The sequence below is a fragment of the Scylla paramamosain genome, chromosome 31 (genome assembly GCF_035594125.1).
Source record: "Scylla paramamosain isolate STU-SP2022 chromosome 31, ASM3559412v1, whole genome shotgun sequence".
Lineage (NCBI taxonomy): Eukaryota > Metazoa > Arthropoda > Malacostraca > Decapoda > Portunidae > Scylla > Scylla paramamosain.
Genome location: NC_087181.1, coordinates 5034393 through 5057490, shown reverse-complemented (window position 1 = coordinate 5057490; position 23098 = coordinate 5034393). Strand labels below are relative to the sequence as shown.

Here is a 23098-nt window from a genome sequence, read left to right as displayed (position 1 = left end):
AAGATATTAATAACAGAGAAATTAAAACAAAATTAAATTGGTTAACTTCCCAGCCACCACCACCACCACCACCATGTCACCGCCACCAGCTTGAACTGCAGTCAAAGGGAGCGCCATACATGTTTCATTTTTGGCAGGGCGAATACTGGTGATTTTTTTTTTTTTTTTTTTTTGTATTTTTACCTCACCAGACTAGAAGATTCTCGCGGCTTCCTGACAACGAGGTTTTCCCTATCTGCCAAAATACTAGTTGATTATCGACTTATAGTTCATTTGCTGATATGATCCTCACTCTATATAACTCTGTTTCATCTCCTTTTGAAATATTGCATTCAAGCATGGTGATCAGCTCGAAGCATGAAAACAAAATCTGAGCCCACCGCACCGCTGCCCACGCCTGTGTGTACACTGTACTGTACATGCCGCTCTGTGATGCACAAGAGAGAGCTGTATCCTGGAGGGAAGGAGGAGGGATACCCAATGGGGGGAACCCAATCCCTGATATGTTCGTGGCAGAAACTGGAGAGGGCAGCACCGTCAACGCACAGCTCCAAGCATGTAAACAAAACCCGAGCCCATCACAATGCTGGCCACGCCTGTGTTCGTACATACATGCTGCTCTGTGATGCCTCTCGCCTCTGTTGCTGTGTGGGGCAAGAAAAGCCGTACACTCCCATGGGCTCACCTGTATCTATTCCTCTGGGATGCCAGACGGTAGTTTTTTTTTTTTTTTTTTTTGTGGGGGGGATATTTTGGTCATTAGCAGAAAATACAAGTGTCTTGAAGCAAGTAATTACTGAGCTGATGCTGCCAGCCACTACTATTGCTTGATGAATAAGATACCGTGGTGTGTGTAATATTGCATATAACAGGAACGTCTTACATGGCAAGATATCTAGCATGTTCAAATAATTTCAAGTAAAATGTGGTGTGAAATACGAGTACAGAGCACCAGGTAAATGTCCAATCTTACTGAGGCAGGATGGAAGTACTTTGTGTATATTAATTCGTGTTGTATGTGACTGTGTATGATTGGCATTACATGAATAAGCAAACCTGGGATGTGGCAGCTGGTGTCAATATATGTGCGTACCCTAGGGTTGCCATACGTCCGGATTTTCCCGGACATATCCGGAAATCAGATAACGAAATCTGCGTCCGGGGGAATTTTTGAAAATCCCTCAAATGTCCGGAATTTCACCTTCCATCATTACTAACTGTTAAAAAAACACATTTATTAAATTTCCTTGCGTTGAAATGATGAGAGAGAGAGAGAGAGAGAGAGAGAGAGAGAGAGAGAGAGAGAGGGGTTCACCGAGTGGCAGCTGCTTTGGTTTGGTTTCGGTCAAGACTCTGACGTGTATGAGTCCTGTATGAAGTCGGTGCTCGCAGCCTTCCCAACGCCGCCTCACTTGACGTCGCGCTCGCGCCCCAGTCTTTCACCAGCTCTGATAGGGGTCAGTTTGGATTACTGTTTGCGGCCTTGTGACCTCGTCATTACAACTATTACTTGTTCTTGTCAAGATGCCCAAACGAAAGTGTAAATTCACTGCAGAGATGCAGAACAAACTCCCGTGCTTCAAAAAAGGCAGGGATGAGTGGGAAGCCGAGTGTTTGGTGTGTAAACCAGGAACATTTGTCTCACTGGCACATAAAGGCATTAATGACTTACAGTCACATGTGAGCTCTGAGAAACATAAGAGAGCAGTGCAAGAAGAGGGTTCATCAATGAAGATGACACATTATTTTGTTAAACCAGGAAGTGAAGCTGAAGATGTTAGTGCTGCAGAAGCTGCTTATGCATTTCACACTGTCAAACATCACGGTAGTTTCTTATCCATGGATTGTTCATCTGTTTTGCTGAAAAAAAAAAAAAAACTTTTCCTGATTGAGGTGACAAGAAAGTTTTCTAGTGCTCGAACAAAGACAGCAGCTATTATAAAAGCTGTGCTTGCACCTCATTCTGTTGATGTTGCCTTAAAAAGCCTAAAAGAAAATGAAGTAGTACACTGTGGAATTGCTACAGATGGTAGTAATCACGATGCATTAAAGCTGTTTCCTGTAATTATTCAGTACTTTGACTGGAAAAATGGTGGTTTACAGTCAGAACTGATTGAGTTAAGAACACCCCAAATGAGACTGCAGACACTATTGCCAAATATGTGAAAGAAACCCTAGATAAACATGGGCTTACTAAAAAGTGTGTGGCATTTACAGGTGACAACTGCAATACAATGTTTGGAGGATTAGAACGTAACGAAGAAGGGAATAATGTGTTTGCAAATCTGAAGATGTTGGAAAAGTCATTGATTGGAGTAGGTTGCCCAGCACATATTCTGAATAACTGTGTTCATCATGGAGCAGAAAGAATGGATATTGATATTGAAAATATTATCAATAAGATTTATCAGCATTTTCATATCTACACAGTTCGCTCTGAAAAACTAAAGGAGTATTGTGAATTTGCTGAGGTTGAGTACAGGAAGCTTCTCTCTCATAGTAAGAGTCGTTGGCTGTCACTATTTCCTGGCATCACAAGGCTGATAGAGATGTTTCCTGCTCTTAAGTCCTTTCTTTCAAAAGAGCAACCACCAACAGTAATAAAAAAATTCTTTGAAAATGAAATGAGTGAGATTTACCTCTGGCACATGCACTCTTTAATGGCTGTATTTCACACACACGTTCAAACAATTGAAAAGGAAAGTAACTCTGTTGTAGAAGTGCTGACAAATTTGGAGTCTGTGTGTAAAGTACTTGCACAAAGAAAGAACCAGCATTTCATGTCTTTAAAAGTTAAAGGACTAATTACTCAGAAGCGCACAGAAGGAAAAGAAGAAGAGTGTAACAGGTTCTGTGTTGAAGTAGTTAACCTGTACAACAGATGCTCAGAGTACTTAGCTAAGTGGATGAAACCACTGGAAGAGTTCTCTTGTTTCAAGTGGATGGTCTTGAGTGAAATGCCAAACTGGACTGATGTGGAACCTTGTGTTGTATACTTGATAGACAAGGGAATAGAGCTTGATGATGTAAAGTGCTTTGACCAAGTTTGTAACTTGAGGCAGTTTGTAGAAAGGAACAAGAATGATGAAGACTTCAGTAAATTACCAGCACATAAAAAATGGACCAGATACTTTGAAGCATCAAAGAATATTGAATGCCACTCAGAACTGCTCAGAATTGCACAATTCTTTTTTGCTGTAACATCCCACAATGCTAATGTGGAGCGAGTCTTTTCGCTGATGCAAAGTCAGTGGACGAAGGAAAGGAACAAGCTGAGTGTTGATACAATGAAAGGTATTCTGACTGTACAGTACAACTACTGAGAGACCTCTTGCGTTGACTTCCTCAACTTTTTAAAGTCCAACAAGGAACTACTTAAAAATATAAGACCTACAGAAAAATATGTATCGGCACATCAAGCAACACACGCAGTGGTTGAAGAAGAGTTAGAAGACACCAACTAAGCTAAGTGGAAAAACGGAATTCAAGATTATCAGCCATATGCAAAGGTAAATAAGTTGAGTTTCTTTTAATTAATTTACATGTTTTCCAGTATCATATCAGGACCATAATCAGGTGTTAGTGAAGGTGTCCGGAATTTTGATAGTTCATATATGGCAACCCTAGTGTACCCCAACATAGCCCATGAGTGGGTAAAACTATTTCTGGGCATCTGTCTGGCTGCAAATTCTTTTCCTTTACTGGTTCTTGAAATATGAATATGAACCAAGTTTTCATTATTTATTTATCTTATAGAAAATATTTTCATTATACTTTCAGAATTTCAGTAAGAATTTAAAAACTTAAATATGATTCCAGGTGATTGCAGTGGCTCCAAGTCTTGGGAAAACCATGTGTGGAGCACAAGCAGTCTGTCCACACTGAAAATTTTGAGCTCAAGCATACCTGCAGCACAACACATCTGCTGAACAATGCAGCTCCAATTCCTGCAGATAAACGAACTTCAGGCACATACCACAGAGCATTTCTGTGACTACACAACTGTGTTATAACTGGTAATGTTTAATTTAGTTGTGGTAAATGTGGTTAAATGACATTCATGATGAAATAGTTTTTAAACAACAGATCCTAAATATTGATTAATAACATTCACAACCTTATTGAAGCCTATATACTGTATGTACTATATTACATTATATGATGAGCTTTCATTTCAGTATATACATATTTGCTAGCAGATACCATTCAGCAATCTCATAATTCCCACTATTATCTAACCCATTTTCTAAGAACATAAGAAAATAAGGGAATGTGCAAGAAGCCGTCAGGGCTACACATAGCAGTCCCTGTATGAAACATATCTACCTATTTCTACCTATCATCCCCATCCATAAATCTGTCTAATCTTCTTTTCAAGCTCTCTGCTGACTCTGCACAAACAACCTAATTACAGAGCCTACTCCCGTCATCTACCGTTCTGTTTGAGAACCACTTCCTTCCTCTCTTTTAATCTAACTTGATCAAGCTTGAATTAAAAACAGAGGTGGGAAGAAATCATGTGGTTATTTTTTCTCAAAAAAATACATAAATAAATAAAAATAAATAATAATATGAATATAAATATGAATATCAATATAAATATGAATAAATAGAATATAATAAACCAACTTCTGCCTCCACTACTAACAAATCCTATCTTCTTTCACCATTTGTCCATACACAATCATACATTTCTTTATATACTAATACTTCACAATATGTATAACTTAATTTTGTGCAATTCTTGCTTTCCAGTTACCAAAATGCTTCTTTTTACAGACTGAATTGTGGTAAAGTGGCTTACAGCAGGAAAGGAAACACAACTGGCACATCTGAGTCAAGCGTGTTAACTGATGTGATGAGCAATGTGAACAAGTATTTTAAGATGTTTTTGGCAAGGAAAAGATGTGGTGGGAATAATGACTGTATATAAGGTTTATAATTACTGTTAATCACTTACTTGAAGAGGACAGTTGTTGTGGGTATGGGAAAAGTGTAAGATGACAGAGGTGAGATAGAAAGAGAAAAGTTGTTAATCTATTCTGTTACTAACAGAGGTAATAGCATTACTCAAGAAAATAAATGCATATACTAGTATGCTAATAATGACACAAAGTTATGCTAATATATTCCATATTTCCATATTTACAGGGACACCATCCACACCACCCATGACAGTCCAGCAATCTGGAAGGAAGACCAGCACAATACCACAGCAATTGATGCAAAGAGCAGCAGATTTCCTGCCTCCCAGGATGTTGTAATTTTTCACTGGACATCAATGATATGGTTTGATTAGTGTGACAGTGGAGGACGAGGAGGAAGAGGAGGAGGCAGCTTGCTGTAGCAGTATATTATCACAGTCCTAAAAGGATTACAGTAAGCACTGCATTTCTCATTGAGAAACATTTTGTTAGCAGGAGCAACAAACTCTGGCAGTCCTGTAAAGGAAGTTACTTTAAGGCAATATATCTCATGTAATGAGTATCATCAAAGATTTGTTTAATTTTTACCAGGTTTCTGATTCCATTATTGGAGGCAAGGATACTAGTGAACATGACAAAAGTTTGAAACTTGGAAGCCATGCATTTTTGTTTGTGATTAAAGAACTGAGAAATGGAAATTTTTTAGGTTATTCCTTTTATCTGGGAAAGACTGATATTATGCAGAGTGTGAGAATGATGACATGTTCATTAGGCTTAAGACATTGATACTTAAGTAACTGCACTTTTTTTTTCTTCCTCTGACCAAGAGGGAATACAATGTTCTTCTCTTGGAATCTTGACATGTTTGCCGTCAATGGTAAATGGATCCATTTCTCGGATGATTCACCGAAGCTTTTGAAGAGACTCGGTAACACTATTGTGAAGGAGAAAAGTAAAGTACATACAGGGTAATGTAATTAAATGATGAACGTTTAATTTTCAATGATCATCAGCTTAAAAATATGAGACTTGCTCCTAACTGGTAAATTCAACATGTGTAGGATTTTCAAGTAATGAACAGAATAGACACACATTCCATGGTAGGCTTACTGCCACAAGAAGCTGTCCTTATTGCAGTATAGGCATGTATATCAGGTGCATAGATCCTTTTCATTATTGAAATAGTTTAGTTACTCTTCATTTTGATGATGTTTATTGCTAAATCTTGTAAAATTTGCAAGGAATGCAAGAACACCATGGAAACTGTGCCATTCACACACTGTAACAAGACAGCACTTCAGGTGCTGTGGCACAACTGGTCTTTGTTCAGTTCCCTTACCTTAGTTATTAATTAGATGAACCATACTTCCTTGACAAGACCACACTTCCTTGACAAGATTAAGACTTGGATTCCCCACTGACTTCAGTTCCTAACTCTAAATTTGAAGATACAGTGATGGCATCAGACTACTTCTACCTCATAATCTTTTCCATGTAACTGATTGTGCCTGAAGAAGATTTTTGAGCCTCATGAATGTCAAATGACAAGGATATTTTGTCAGATACCAGCCATCAGTTAGACAGCAGCAGTGAGGCAGATTAGATTTATGATTTCACGTGGCCTTTTCACTTCCCAATGAGGAAAAAAAGTGTATTTTCTTTACCAGTCATAAGTTTGTGTTGCCTTTGCATGTGTTTCAACAACTAACCAAAAGCTTTGAGTATTTTATATCTTTTGGAGTATTTTATATCCTTAAGTAAGAAATGGGAAGAAATAAATATGAAAAGTTGAATAGTTCATTTGCATACAGCACACAGATATGCCCACAAAATTTCTTTCTAATTGATTTTGTTTTTATTTTCACTGTATTCTTGCAAACTACTCTGCTCTTGTCCTACTGTCTCACTGCATGTCCCATGTCCAAGCTCAGGATGCTGTATTTTATCCTGCATATAATGTTTTCTTCACTTTATCATGATGCATTATTCATATATATATATATATATATATATATATATATATATATATATATATATATAAAGATATCTATCATAATGTACTTTCTCACAATATATGTAATTTTAGATATATCTTACAATGGCATTTGATATCAGTCCTCTTATTTTTCTCATGCAATGCAGCATTTCATCAGGTTTGTGCTCTTTGTTACAGCATATGCAAGAATTACTTAAATTCTGCATGTTTACTTTGTGGTGACAAATACTTCTCTTCTCTGAAATTTTCTTTGGTTAGCTACATGTTATTAACACTATATCTTTAGCTGCCATATGCCCACTGTATATCCTTACTTTAATGTTGTTGTTGTTGTTGTTGTATGTAGTATTGAGTTGCTATGTCATTTGTTCTGATATGGAAGTCTTTGTGTTCTCTGTTAGGTGGTGTAGCCTTGCTATGTTGACTCTGTTACCTCCTGATGAACATTCAAAGAGTCGATATGGGTAGATATTAAGGAAGGATCACAGTCAGCAGTACTGGGAGTAGTGTACAGGCCACCAAACAGTACAAGGGAAATTAACACCTCAGTGTGGCAGGAAATAAATAGAGCAGGAAGGTACAGTCTGGTATGTGTGATAGGAGATTTTAATTTTAGGAATATCAACTGGAGCCTGATGGTGGGTAAGAAGGAAGTAGAGGAATTTCTTAAGGTAACTCAGGATAATTTTTTAAAACAGGTAGTCATAGAACCCACAAGGGGGAACAATATTATACGAACAGGGAGAAAGCAGTCATGCAGATAGAGGTTGGAAGACAGCTAGGTAACAGTGACCATTGGGAAATTAGATACAAAATAAAATGGGAAGCAACTTTTAGAAGCAAAAACACTATTAAAATACCTGACTTTAGGAGAGGAGTTGACTGGCAATAGATGCAGGGTGAGGTCAGGTCTGGGACTGAGTTGAGAGGGATAAGGCAGGATGAGTGAGGTGAGGTGAGATGTGAGGGTGTAGGACGAGAGGAGGGAAGATGTGTCCAGAGGGGGCAGAGGAGAGAGAGAGAGGGTGAGATAGATGTATGTTGGAGGGTCAGGTCATGCTGAAATGGGAGAGGTGAGGTCGAGGTGAGTAGATGAGGGAGTAGAGAGGATGGAAGGGGCCAAAATGAGGGGATTAGGCGAAGAAAATGCAGATGAGTTGTATAAATATTTTGTAGACAAACTGCATATAGGACAGTTAGCAAACATCCCGTATAGAGTGATAAGATCACAGAAAAATTACCCTAAATGGATGACTACTAGGTTCAAACATTATATAGGATGGAAGAGAAGTATATATAAGAGATTAAGGGTAGGTGAAGAAGTTTTAAGGCCACAATATAATGAATTAGTTATAAGTCAGGAGGTTACCAAGGGCAGTTATGAATTAAGTGTAGCCAGCCAGGTGAAGACGGATCCCAGGAGATTTTATCAGGTATACAGGACGAAGAATAAGGATACTATAGGTCCATTAGAGGCAGCAAATGGGGTGCTGGTTAGTTCTGGGGAGGAGATAATTAAAATTCTGAATGAGTATTTTTTTTAACTGTCTTCACCCAGGAAAACATGCAGGATATGCCAAATTGTGAACAGATGTTTAAAGCAAATGAGAATGAGAAGCTGATAGATATTTTCATAACTAAGGAGATAGTGGAACAGGAGATAGATAAGCTAAAAAGTTCAAGACACCAGGACCAGATGAAATATGTGCCAGAGTACTTAAGGAATGCAGAGGTTATTAGTGAGCCATTAGTCTCTGGCTTTAGGAAATCACTTGAGTCAGGTGAGGTACCAGTAATGTGGAGGCAGGCTAATGTAGTACCCATCTTTAAGAAAGGAGATAAAACTTTAGCATCTAATTATAGACCTGTCAGTTGTGGGTAAAATATTGGAGTCAATAATAGCGAGGAACATAAAGGAGCATTTAGACAAACATAACATGATAAATCAGTCACAGCACGGCTTCACGAAGGAGAAGTCTTGCCTGACCAACTTGTTAAGGTTTTACAGTAAAGTGTACAAGGTAGTAGATAATGGTGATAGTTACGACATCTTATATCTGAACTTTAGTAAAGCTTTTGACAAGGTACCCCACCAGAGGCTCCTAAGAAAGGTTAGGGCACACAGGATAGATGGGAAGGTGTTAGGCTGGATAAGGTCATGGCTAAGCGACAGGTGTTGTAATAAATGGCTCTAAATCCGAGTGAGGTCATGTAATTAGTGGGATGCCACAGGGATCAGTATTAGGGCCACTGTTGTTTTTAATATATATCAATGACTTGGATAGTGGAATTAGTAGTGATCTTAGTAAATTTGAAGGCAAAGACTGGTAGATTAATTATGTCAGAATCAGATGCCATCTACTTGCAGGCAGATTTAGATAGGATGAATGAATGGATGGACAGATGGCAAATGCAGTTTATCAACAAATACAAAGTACTTAGCATAGGTAGAGGAAACCCACACAGTAGGTACACAATAAAGAACGAAACTCTGGTAGGTTCAGGGTACGAAAAATATTTAGGAGTTATAGTTAGCTCTGAATTCTGTCTAGGAAAGCAATGCAGAGGCCAGAAACAGGGAAAATAGAATATTTGGATTAATTTTTAGGAGTGTTAAAAGTAGAAAGCCTGAAGTTATTAAATTAAAGTTATATTTGGCGCTGGTCAGACCTCATCTAGACTACACTGTGCAGTTCTGGTCCCCACATTACAGGAAAGATATAGGTCTATTAGAATCAGTACAGAGGAGAATGACTAAAAGGATACAGGGGACAAAGAGTATTCCTTACGATGCAAGATTAAAGTTGTTAAATTTACATTCTTTTAGAGAGACATGGGTTAAGAGGGGACCTGATAGAAGTCTTTAAGTGGTATAAGAGTTATAACAAGGGGGATGTAAGCAAAATTCTTAAGATCAGCAACCAGGATAGAACAAGAAAGAATGGGTTCAAGCTTCAAAAATTTTGGTTTAAGAAAGAGATAGGAAGAAATTGGTTCCCAAATAGAGTGGTAAATGAGTGGAAAAGACTCAGTAATCATGTTGTTAGTGCTAAGACATTAGGGAGCTTTAAGAGAAGATTAGACAGGTTTATGGATGAGGATGATAGGTGGAAATAGGTACATTTCATACAGGGACTGCCACGTGTAAGCCTGATCACTTCTTGCAGCTTCCCTTATTTCTTATGTTCTTAATACTGCAATGTCTCTTGGTGTTGCTGTATATTATATATGTATGCTATAGGAGAGTGATGACTTTTGTGTGATCTCTTAATGCAACTAACCATGTGTTCTGTCTTGTAAGGCATTAGTGTTTGATAAACACCTTGATGTTGCCAAATGTCTGTGCAGGTGTGGGAAAAAAAATGTCTCTTATGAATGCTGCTGTCTTTCATAGTAACACCTTGGTTTTATTTTCTGCCCTGTGTTACACATCTAGTGTGTCTTGTACTGTTTTTCATGCTTTATACGCAGCACATACTTGCTAAAATTTCAGAATACCTGCTGTTATACTACTAATATAAATAAAGCATTAATAGTATATCCAAGTTATTTATTATTCACCTATTAAAACTACTAAAAATAATTTGAAAATGCACCAAACAGAATATATGCACTACACTTACTCGTACTTCAATGAAACTCTAACACACACACACACACACACACACACACACACACACACACGTGCCCACAACCCAGCCGACAGGGAGGGCGCCCCAGCATGGGTGGTGGGGGTGCCTGGCCATAAATACGTGTTTTATCCTCCATGAACTGTGTGGAGCCCCAGCTCATCATCACTATTATCTGTGACTGCACCCTCACTGTGGCCATTCATTCAAACGCAGTCCATCAGGTAAGTGAGCGCAAATAAGCTTCCAGAGAGAGAGAGAGAGAGAGAGAGAGAGAGAGAGAGAGAGAGAGAAGCTAACCGGGCAATCTTAGTTCCCTAATTTTCAGTCATGGTAGTAGTATCGCCCGTGCATATCAACCACCGGAAACTACGATATGGGATATGAAACTTTGTGGCCTGGTCATACAGTACTCAAGACCGCGAGAGGCTGCCGCCATGACAGCCTGACCCTCCCGCCGCATCCCATGATTCCACAGCACAGCACACTGCACACGTCACTGCCTCGTCCTCACCCTGGCCAGGAGTGCACTCACCTCTCTGCAGCACGGCTCGGCGATTTCCTGCTCCAGCCGCCTCACGGAAAGGCGTAGCTGCGAAAGATTGACGGACGCACACATCCACGCTACACCGCTCACCACTATCACATTGAACACTGTTGCTTCTTGCCTGATGATCTAGAGGGCGCGAGTTTTGAATGGAGGATCGTGCGGGATTTCAATTCATCCTTTTTTTTGGTTGACCCAAATTCCTGTCAAGATTGACCATGCCGACCTATATTCCTTCATAAACGCTCTTTTATTTAAAGTTTAAATTATATTTTGGATGGAGGAGGCAGTAGACACCTGCCGAAACGATAATTACTCCCAGTGAGGTCTAAAGCACTGTTCAGGGGGTGCTGTGAACTTATCATTAAACCCAGCTGTGACCTCACTGAACGTTTCCCTTTGTGTCTCACAACACAAGGGGGCAGTCACAGCCTGCCCTCTAAAGACAACTCTCTTCCTTCACACAAAACTACATGCACCTAATAACACACACACCCTTCACTCAAAATGTTAAAATCATCATGGCGACTCCTGCACCAGCCTCGGAGTCCCCATCTGGGGAGGGGACCATAAATGTCCCCAGGTCGGACTGCCTTTCTGTCGACGACCCTAAGTGTCTTGACACCCCCCTCAACTTTTTCTTCATTAACTTCTGCAACATTCGCGGTTTAAGATCTAATTTTCAATCTGTAGAACACCACCTCTCCTCTTCTAAACCTCATCTTCTTTTCCTCACTGAAACTCAGGTGTCTGAGGCAACTGACAGTAGCCCCTTTTCTGTTCCCTCCTACTTTCTCTATCCTCATTTTCGATCCAAAGCTGGATGCTGCGTTTATGTGCGCAATGACTTAACCTGCTCTCGTGCCAACTCTCTTGAATCTTCCGAGTTTTCCACCATCTGGCTACGACTACAGAGTCACTCTCATACTAAATTTATCTGTGCTGTATACCTCTCTCCTAACTCCTCTGACTATAAGAAATTCTTTGACTACTTAACTTCCAAAGTGGAGCACATTCTGACCCTCTTCCCTTTTGCAGAGATCTCCATTCTTGGAGACTTCAATGTTCACCACCAGCTTTGGCTTTCCTCTCCCTTCACTGACCATCCTGGTGAACTAGCCTACAACTTTGCTATCCTCCATGACCTAGAGCAATTGGTGCAACACCCTACTCGTATTCCTGACCGTCTTGGAGATACGCCCAACATTCTTGACCTTTTCCTGACCTCTAATCCTTCTGCTTATGCTGTCACCCTTTCTTCTCCGTTGGGCTCCTCCGATCACAATCTCATATCTTTATCTTGTCCTATCACTCCAATCCCTCCTCAGGATCCTCCTAAGCGAAGGTGCCTCTGGCGTTTTGCCTCTGCTAGTTGGGGGGACCTGAGGAGGTATTTTGCTGATTTTCCTTGGAATGACTACTGCTTCCGTGTCAGAGACCCGTCTTTGTGTGCTGAGCGCATAACAGAGGTGATAGTGTCTGGCATGGAGGCATACATTCCTCACTCTTTTTCTCGTCCTAAACCTTCTAAACCTTGGTTTAACACAGCTTGTTCTCGTGCTATACATGATAGAGAGGTGGCCCACAAAAGGTACTTAAGCCTTCCATCACCAGAATCTCATGCACTTTATATTTTTGCCCGGAACCATGCCAAGTCTGTTCTCCAACTTGCCAAAAACTCATTCATTAACAGAAAATGTCAAAACCTTTCAAGATCTAACTCCCCTCGTGATTTCTGGCATCTAGCCAAAAAAATATATCCAATGACTTTGCTTCTTCATCTTTCCCTCCTTTATTTCAGCCAGATGGCACCACTGCTATCACATCTATTTCTAAAGCTGTTTCTAACTCTTCGCTCAAACCTTTGCTAAAAACTCTGCCTTGGACGATTCTGGGCTTGTTCCTCCCTCTCCTCCACCCTCTGACTACTTCATGCTACATGGGAATTACTGATCCTCGGAGCATCCCCTGTGCGGAGGCGTGTCAGACTTTCTCTCTCTCTCTCTCTCTCTGCGGCTCGATCTCGCGCTTGAAATCATAGTTTTAGTTTTAGTTTAGGACATAACGAATTTTTTGCTGGTTGTTGGGTAGGTGTGTGCTTTTGTGTGGGGAGATGGAGTGTTAGTGTTTTTTTTTTTTTTTTGTGTGTGTGTGTGTGTGTGTGTGTGTGTGTGTGTGAATGATCATGAAAAATGTTTCAATTTTCTTTTTTCTTCCTTAGGTTTATTTTGATGTGGAAATATATACATATTTGGTTCATAATGTGTACTTTATTTTATGATTCTAGATTTACACACACACACACACACACACACACACACACACACACATCTTTGTAGCCTTTGAAAATACGTAGTCATGGTGAGAGAGGTGAGTATTTCTGAATCCGTGGCTCAGTCAGTGTGTCGGGGAATGGCCTCATCACACTGGTCGGCGCCTCGTTCCCGGCAATGTCTACGTTCTAAAGTCAAAGGAATATTTGTCTTGTACCGTTATCAGCACCGTGATGACTGACCCTGGTAGCTACCGACACAACAACACAACTAACACACACACACACACACACACACATCACCACCACCAGTTCAAGTTCCATAACTCATCAAAAGTGTGTGGTTAGTTTAGAGTGTTTCTCCTTCCACGGCTTGGCTTGGCTTGGCCTGCTTGGCTTGGCTTGGCTTGGCTTGTTGCAGTTGGAAATCCATTCTTCAGTCATTCATGCTCATGTTCTCCACGTTCTAGTCATGCAAAATTCAGTCGTACATTTAAACTCATGTCATTCACGCTTCGGTATTTCACATTGCAGTTATAGACAGGTAGATAGATAGATAGTCACAATCCTGCCAGTCACATTCCAGTCACACATTCACAGTCACTCATACACCCACGCTCCAGTCGTGGCTCTACTTACTGGTACTGTGACAGGCGGCTTGCCCATCCTGACCCTCTCTAGTCTGACAGCTCTGTCTAGCTTGTCTCTCTGTCTGCTTCTGTCTATTCTCGTTTCCTACACCTCATAATATACACGTGCTGTTAGAGCGACCTTTTGCCCCAACAAGGCTTCCGTTGCTATAACATTGATTTTCCGGTACTTCGATCATTCAGTTAATTTTTCTGTAACTTTCAATAAGGTTGATTTTCCAGTAACTATATTTATTTTCTCATGCTTTGATCATACGGTTCATTTTCCTTGACTTTCAACAAGGATCATTTTCGAGGTTATCTTCCCATACTTCGATCATTCAGTTTATTTTCCCTTAACTTTCAATAAGGTTCATTCTCGAGTAGCTTTGGTAATCACTTCTTCTAATCAGGAACAAAGGGACGGCGGTTCCTATGGCGTGCCGGCTGTCCGTGTTGTCCACGTCACCTACTCCTGGTGACCTCTGCTTCTCTCGTATACTAATTCAGTGATGGCCACCTGGGTACCTCTTCTTGTAATCTTGTGCTAATCTCCGGCCCTGTTAGTCTTGTGATGACTCACCGCATCTTGTTGTTCTCTTCGGTGGTGACGTCACGTCTCGTCTCTTACCTGCCAGGGTGGTGATACCTTCTTGATACCTTCTGTCGTGTTTATCATCTTCTTCCCTCATTTATTCTTTCTACTTCTCGTTTCCCTTTTCATTTCTTCATTTTTGTTTCATTCGTGTCTCTTGTTACATGTTTCATTTCTTGTTTGTTGGGTTACAACAACGTCCCTATTCTTCCTCCACGGCCCCTCTCCTTCCTTCACTGCCTCTACTTCCCCTGGTTCTCCTTCCTTCACTGCTCCTCCACCGTCCCTCTTCCCTCAATTACCTTTCTTCCATCATTATTCCTCCTTCCCTTCACTGCCCCTCCTCCTTTACCTGCCCTGCCCTGCTCATCCATTCCCCTGTCCCCTTCCTTCACCACCCTCCAGCCTCTCCCATCCTCGCCACTCTCGAACCTTGTTTATCTAGTCTCTCTCTCTCTCTCTCTCTCTCTCTCTAGACTCTCTCTCTCTCTCTCTCTCTCTCTCTCTCTCTCTCTCTCTCTCTCTCTCTCTCTCTCTCTCTCTCTCTCTCTCTCTTTTCGTTTTACTCTCTCATTACTTATGGTATCGTTTTCCTTCCTCTTTCTTTCTTCCTTCCTTTTTGTATTTATTTGATTTCCTTTCTTCGTTTTCTACCTTTCCGTTATTTCGTTTTCTTTTTTTTATCCCTCCTCCCTTCCTTTTTCATTTGATTTCTCCCCTTTTCTTTTCCGTTTATTCCTTTCCGCTCTTGTTCATACCTTCCTTTCTTCTTTTATTCTCCGTTTTGCTTTTATTTTACTCATCTATTTATTATTTTTTTTTGGGGGGGAAGGCTTTGCTTTTATTTATTCCTTTCTTTTCTCCTAAGTTCCTTCCTTCCCTCCTTTCTCCCTCCCTTCCTCGCCCCCTCCCTCCCTCTCACCGGGCCTGCATCCTCGCATTTTACAGCCCACATCCACTTTACAAGATTGCCTAGTGTACTTTATCACAAACAGCCTCGGAAGAACCAAAATACAAGTTAGATATACTGTTTGTTCTTCATTTGTATTTATTTGTGAGTGATCTAAACCCCGTGCTCTTATCTATTACTGTTTGTTCTTCATGTGTGAGCGATTTCAACCCCTTGTCCGTATCTTTTACTTCTTGTTTTTCCTTTGTATCCCTCCGAGTGCCCATGTCTATTGATTGGTGTTCGTTCTTCCTTCGTGTTCCTGTAGGAGTGACCTTTTAACCCTCACCTCTCTCTTCCTCAGCTGTGACACGAGGAGCAGCTCTATCAGCGACGGGGAGCGGTGGACGGTGGATGAATACTACGGTTCCCACGCCTTCTTCCGCATCACGTCCGACCCGCCGATCCTGGTGGTGGCCGGCGTGCGTCAGAAGAACTGTAAATGCATGGGACACACTGCTGTGTTCTGCGTGTAGCTGAGGTGAAGTACAGACGGTTGCATTGCCTCGGAGGTGCCACTTGCTCAAATTACGAATGGTTTAATCTTATTTTTTGCGGGCTGTGGAATATTACAGCATCTTGTAATAAGACAAATGATATTAAAAACATGTAATTTACCGATAAGCATTACATGACAACATTATTGCAGTGATTAAAAGTACTCCTGTAAAATGCTACGTGGCATCATCGCTCAGCTGTTTTCAAGGTCGCTCGGACTCCCTCCCCCTTGCTCCCTAGTTTTGATGATGCCACGTAGCATTTTACAGGAGTATTTTTAATCACCGCAATAATGTTGTCATGTAATGATTATTGGTAAATTACATGTTTTTTAATACCATTTGTCTTGTTATAAGATGCTGCAACATTCCATAGCCTGCAAAAAATAATATTAAACCACTTGTAATTTGACCAAGTGGCACCTCCGAGGCTGCAACAACACAACCACGTATCCGTCATTTCACAGAGCACGCCCGCGAGTCCCGTACATTTTCAACTCCTCTGGCGGGTAAACAAAGCCTTAAAATGCATATGTGTATAGAACATTTTCTGCTTAGAATTACACGTTCTTTCACATCTTTCAGCATTTGCAGAAACTCGCGTTACACCCTGTATATGAAATTGAAAGGTGGCGAACAAGCTGTTTCAATATATAAACCACGGGAACAATAGACACCTGTAACCGCTTCACTCAGGGCGTCCAATCCCTTATGCTTTCGGATCCAATACCTTACATTCTTCACTTGTAGAATCCATTACCTTTTAAGCCTCTCTCTCTCTCTCTCTCTCTCTCTCTCTCTCTCTCTCTCTCTCTCTCTCTCTCATCTTTCCTCACTCATTCATATTTCACTTTTTTTTCCTATAATGCATTTTAATCTTATCTCTTCACTAATTAAGTTCCTTATGAATTAATTCGAGTGTTTCATTATAAGTTACAGAAGAGAAGCAAGTGATATTTCTTAATGGTTCGGTTTCATATGGAAGGGAAGGGATAGGAGGTAGAAAAGGGTTATTGTGACAGATAAGGTAAAAGAGAGGGTTATTTTTTTATTTACCTGTGAAAAGTGTGTGTGTGTGTGTAATAATATGTTTTCCTCTCTCTCTCTCTCTCTCTCTCTCTCTCTCTCTAATCGTCATCCATCCCTGCTGCACCTAATCACAATCTAATGCCCTATTGTTTGATTTGTTTTCCCTAAGTGCTCCCCTCTTTACTCCATTTTTCCCCTTTTTTCCCTCTCTCCTCATTTTTCCTTTTGTCTTTATTCGTAATTTTTTCCTTTATTTTTTCCCATTTTCCTCTTGTTTCGCCATTTTTTTCTCATTCTCCCTTTCATCTCTTTTTTTCATTTTCTTTCTTTCTTTTTTAGGGGCGTGACCTCCGCCGCTCTGCTTCATCAGCCTTCAAGTCCCGGCAATGAAACAATTCGTGTGAGGAAGACAGTTTCTGGTGCTACAGATGGAAACTGTTACTAGTGTGTACATATCTGTGGAAACCAAAGGATGTTTTCACTCATACCAAACCTTATAATCATGGAGATATCTCTCTTCCTGCACACAAAACTACAAGCACCTACTTACACACATACTCCTACACCAGCCTCGGAGTCCCCATCTGGTGAGCGGACCACAAATGTCCCCGGGTCAGACTGCTCTTCTGGTAACGACCCTAAATGTTTTGACATCCCTCTCAGTTTTTCTTCATAAACTTCTGCAACATTCGCGTTCAATCTGGAGAACACTGCCTCTCCTCTATTAAGCTTCATCATCCTTTCCTCACTGAAACTCAGGTGTCAGAGGCAACTGACAGTAGCCCCTTTTCTGTTCCATCCTACTTTCTCTATCCTCATTTTCGATCCAAAGCTGGATGTTGTGTTTATGTGCGCAATGACTTAACCTGCTTTCGTGCCCACGCTCTTGAATCTTCCGAGTTTTTCACCATCTGGCTACGACAACAGAGTCACTCTCATACTAAATTTATCTGCTGTATACCTCTCTCCTAACTCCTCTGACTATGAGAAATTCTTTGACTACTTAACTTCCAAAGTGGTTCACATTCTGACTCTCTTCCCTTTTGCAGGGATCTCCATTCTTGGAGACTTCAATGTTCACCACCAGCTTTGGCTTTCCTCTCCCTTCACTGACCATCCTGGTGAACTAGCCTTCAACTTTGCCATTCTCCACGACCTAGAGCAATTGGTGCAACACCCTACTCGTATTCCTGACCGTCTTGGAGATAGGCCCAACATTGTTGACCTTTTCCTGACCTCTAATCCTTCTGCTTATGCTGTTACCCTCTCTTCTCTGTTGGGCTCTCCGACCATGTCTAGTATCTGTATCTTGTCCTATCGCTCCAATCCCTCCTCAGGATCCCCTAAGCGAAGGTGCCTCTGGCGTTTTGCCTCTGCTAGTTGAGGGAACTTGAGGAGGTATTTTGCTGATTTTCCTTGGAATGACTACTGCTTCCGTGACAGAGACCGTCTCTGTGTGCCGAGTGCATAAGAGGTGCATAAGAGGTGATAGTCTGGCATGGAGGCGTACATTCCTCACTATTTTTCTTGACCTAAACCTTCCAAAACTTGGTTTAACACAGCTTGTTCTTGTGCTATACATGATAGAGAGGTGGCCCACCAAAGGTGCTTAAGCCTTCCATCACCAGAATCTCATGCACTTTACATTTCTGCCCGGAACCATGCCAACTCCAACTATCCAAAAACTCCTTCATTACAGAAAGTGTCAAAACCTTTCAAGATCTAACTCCCCTCGTGATTTCTGGCACTTACCCAAAAACATCTATTGTAACTTTGCTTCATCTTCTTTCCCTCCTTTATTTCAACCAGATGGCACCACTGCTATCACATCTATCTCTAAAGCTGAACTCTTCGCTCAAACCTTTGCTAAAAACTCTACCTTGGACGATTCAAGGTTTGTTCCTCCCTCTCCTATGACAAAGGTGACTGTCAGTATATAATGGACATGGCACACTGAGGCAGCTGGTACAGCTTTGGCTCTAAATGTTATAATAACACTGTGCCACTTTGTTTACAAGTGACAATACAACTTGTCGTTCCTCAGACTGTTCTTTTCACGTAACAGCCTCAAACCAAATCCTGAAATACTGAACCAACATGAACCACCTCTGCTATCAAGTAGTCAGCACTGTGAAGGGTTGTACAGGTCCCCATTACCTCACTAAATAATAATACTTTCTGATCCAATCTGTCTGTCTGTGTGTCTGTCTGCTGTCATGGCTTAACCTGCTCTTCTTTCATCTGTAGCTTCCATTCTGTCTGCCGTCTCCCTGCATCCTCTTGTCCACCACACCATCCTCTCTTTTGTGTCTGCTGCCACTGTCTGTCTAGAAAAAAAGTTTTCTGCCAAACCTTGAACAACTACAACATGAACCACCTGTGGTCTAATCTTTCTCCAGCATTTCTTCTGTCCACTGTCACTGTCTGAACCAGTCACCTAACACACCATCCTTTCTGCCACGGTCATTCCTCTCTGATGCTCTTCTCTTTCTCCCTCTCTCAGCGTGGAGGCAGCACAGGCCTGGGCGTCCCCTGGCACCACGGCAGGTGTCAGTGAGGCAGGCGGGTGTTGCTTCAAGTCCTAGCAGTGTCACTTCACTGCTATATTGTTTTGTGCAGCGGATGATGCTACGTTTTTCATCACTTAGTTAGTTTAGAGTTTATTTTTGCTTGACGTTATTTGTGTTGGTAAGGCATTTCCATAACATAGTGGTACATATTCTGGGAAATAAGGAATTAGCAATACTAAGACATGCTTGAACAACACTCACCAGTGTGGAAGACTTGTCAGGGAGTGGCTGTATTGGCTTCACTTGAAGCACGACCATGTTCTCCTCAACCCTTGGAAAGAGAACAATTTATCTGAAATTGAGATACAAAGATATTGGGAAAAATTTAAGTCTGAGACGCTGCAAAGTGTAGCTGACAGTGTACACGTCGTCATCAAGAGGAGAGGCTCTGCAATGAAACAGTAAGACACTCGTGAGGCTACTATCTTTTCTCAAGGGAAGAAGAGTGTGTCGTGTGTGTTAACAACGCCAGGCGAGCAAACATTTTTTGCATCAAGGGGGGTTGAACGATCCGGACATGAAAAAATTCAAGTTTTTTCTTTTATGATTTTCTACATTTTTTTTTTTCCACTTTTGATATATGTAACTAACATTTTGATTAAAAAAAAATCCCCTTATGTAACGAGGTCTTCTGTTAAGAAATTCCACGGTTTCGCCCGCCGCGAGACATGTATGAGTTTTTTTTTTTTTTCTGACATACCCGTTCTTCTTCAGTCTCCTATGAATATCTACGGTTCTTTTGCTGCGTACAACATTAGAGAGCACGAAATTTTACGTCTAACTATTTTTTCAAATTTTTATACGAAAAATTAAATAATTATTTTTCCGTAAATCTAGCAAATAGTTAATGTGTCCGCATTAGATATCTTTTGCATTAATATTTTATTTATTTTTAAACAGTTAAACACTGGTTTTTATTTAAAAATAAGTCGAAATATAACAAAAATTGTTTTCACCCGCCTTCCCCACTCCCCCCCCGGTAATTAAGGGTGAAATCATGAATCCCTTTAGGTCTATGTACAAAACCAATCGGAGTAACTAAATTAATCTATGTCTGCTTTTTCAACATATTGTGATGTATATATCATGTGAATTTCAAGTCCTTAGCTGCAATAGGTGAATTATAGTCACACCTTAAACTTTGACATATCTTAAAATGGCGGATTTTGGCATATAAAAATTATCTCCGTTGTTATTGCTGTTACACATATATGGGCTATTGCGGCTTATTGAACTATAAGAGGCGAACAAAGTCTGCTATCTTAATTTTGGCTTGGAGTTGATTTTGATTTCTGACAAATATTTGAAAGTAAATATTTGAAAGACAGTTTTTATTTTCACTTTTCATCGAAAAAAAAAAATCTTATCGTACAAAAAAAAAAAAAAACGATAGACATTGTTCTTCTATTGTTCTCCTGATCAAAATACTTTTTAAATGAATTGGTCAATAAATGAGGGAGGAAATACGAATTGAATATAGGGAATTTAACATGGGATTAGCGATCCTTCAACCCCCCTAAAGTGTATGAATAAAGGTGATTTGATGTGTAAAGACTGTAATTTGTAAAGATGAGAATGAATGGGAATAAATTATTTATATGACCTTGTGTCTAGCCAATGTTTGTAGGTGTTAAGGTGAAAGCACGAGGTGAGGTGACATCAGTATTGTCAAGTGTCTTTGTAAGGTACTCACACCAAAGTTTTCATTTCCTTAAATCAATCAAGATCTGGTGATAAAAAAAAAAAAAAGGCATTGCATCCTGTGCACTTTACTCTGTGCACGCCTTCCTTTCACTCTGGAATGCACATCTGTATATATTGTACTGCATTCACACTCACATATTTCAATAAAAATAAATAAATAAATAACAATCACAACAAAAAAGTGACCAATAAAAAAAAAAAAAAACTACAAACACAGGTGTGAAGTATTCTTCTCCGTTAACCTCCAAGATAACCACAGAACTGGTCTTCAGGAAAAAAAAAAGCAAGTAATAAAGATAAACACTATCACTCACGTAGAGCACAGCGTTACACCCCAAAAAAAAAAAAAATGCAACAGACTTATGAGGGTTCCTATCTACAGCAAGCGACTCCTAAATAAACTGGCTAGCTAACCACAACCAAGGAACCCGGAAGGGCTTATCTGGGTTCTTGTGATTGGATGATGTCCGGGTGGCAGTCTGGGGCAGGTGAGGTGGATGGCTGAGTGTAGGCGACCACGTGGCTATGCCTGGCGTCCTCCACGACCTTTTGGAGTTGTATGGGGTCACCTCGCCACTTCCGGGATGACCTGGGGTAGTTATCTCGTCACCTACAGCCCACTTCTGGTTCTTCATCACAATTCTTAGGGGTAGTTCATGGGTCACCTGCAATAGTAGTAGTAGTAGTAGTAGTAGTAGTAGTAGTAGTACTGGTGGTGGTGGTAGTAGTAGTGGTGGTGGTGGTGGTGGTGGTGGTGTTAGTAGTAGTAGTAGTAGCAGTAGTAGCAGTGGCGGTGTTGGTGGTGGTGGTGGTGGTGGTGGAAGTAGTAGAAGTAGTAGTAGTAGTAGTAGTAGTAGTAGTAGTAGTAGTAGTAGTAGTAGTAGTAGTAGTAGTAGTAGTAGTGGTGGTGGTGGTGGTGGTGGTGGTGTTAGTAGTAGTAGTAGTAGCAGTAGTAGCAGTGGCGGTGTTGGTGGTGGTGGAAGTAGTAGAAGTAGTAGTAGTAGTAGTAGTAGTAGTAGTAGTAGTAGTAGTAGTAGTAGTGGTGGTGGTGGTGATGGTGGTGGTGGTGGTGGTGGTGGTGATGGTGGTATTGGTAGTAGTGGTAGTGGTGGTGATGGTGGTGGTGGTGGTAGTAGATATGTTAGTAGTAGTAGTAGATCAAACAAATTTTTCTGAAGAAAAAAAAAGCGACAGACAAACCCAAAATATTCTGTCTCTCTCTCTCTCTCTCTCTCTCTCTCTCTCTCTCTCTCTCTCTCTCTCTCTCTCTCTCAACATTCTAACAGGGTTGTAATTTTTTTTCCTTATATATATATATATATATATATATATATATATATATATATATATATATATATATATATATATATATATATATATATATATATATATATATATATATATATATATATATATATATATATATACTCGTATATATATATATAAAGTGACTTATTTAAATCAGATAAATTTTTTTTTTTATTTATGATTGTTTGCAGTGATTATTTTTGTGAGTGTTGTGAGGGCATGTAGTGAACTTGGCTAATTTTAAGGAATGACGTCAGCCTACTATTGGCCACTGTGTAAAACTGGCAAGTTACATGACCAGGTAACATTTGCACCTCTTTTGGGAACAGTAACAGTCAATTCCTTCCTTCTCTTTACTAAGTATCATGCAAAGAACACAGAATTAATGAAGGAATTCCTTGCATCTCCAGTTATTTCTCCCACCATAGGATCTCCAGCACACACAATA

The 23098-nt window shown here is 40.4% G+C and overlaps 2 protein-coding genes across 13 annotated transcripts in view; one reads left to right on the top strand and one right to left on the bottom strand.

Moving 5' to 3' along the window:
- LOC135116409 (mitochondrial inner membrane protease subunit 1-like) overlaps window positions 1-23098 on the bottom strand; it is a 387804-nt gene that overhangs the window by 344162 nt on the left and 20544 nt on the right. For 4 of the 12 annotated variants that reach the window (XR_010276300.1, XM_064033853.1, XM_064033854.1 and 1 more), the window contains exon 1: window positions 11086-11169. The exons of 3 other annotated variants lie outside the window; for them this stretch is intronic. Coding sequence is in view for 5 of the 9 variants with exons in the window: in XM_064033856.1 (XP_063889926.1) it covers window positions 11086-11169 (84 nt within the window). In the remaining 4 variants the exon portion in view is untranslated. Of the gene's footprint in view, window positions 1-11085; window positions 11227-19839; window positions 22008-23098 lie in introns of those variants that run through there. 5 more of the 12 variants (XM_064033850.1, XM_064033849.1, XM_064033856.1 and 2 more) reach the window with 3 other exon arrangements.
- On the top strand, window positions 1903-6836 carry LOC135116408 (uncharacterized). The gene is made up of 3 exons (XM_064033847.1): window positions 1903-3509; window positions 3820-4016; window positions 4780-6836. The coding sequence occupies exon 1, from the start codon at window positions 2235-2237 to the stop codon at window positions 3321-3323; it is 1089 nt and encodes a 362-aa protein (XP_063889917.1). The 5' UTR covers window positions 1903-2234; the 3' UTR covers window positions 3324-3509; window positions 3820-4016; window positions 4780-6836.

Excerpts from the sequence above, each read along its gene's own strand:
- LOC135116408 (XM_064033847.1), top strand. The coding sequence starts at position 2,235 with ATGTTTGGAGGATTAGAACGTAACGAAGAAGGGAATAATGTGTTTGCA.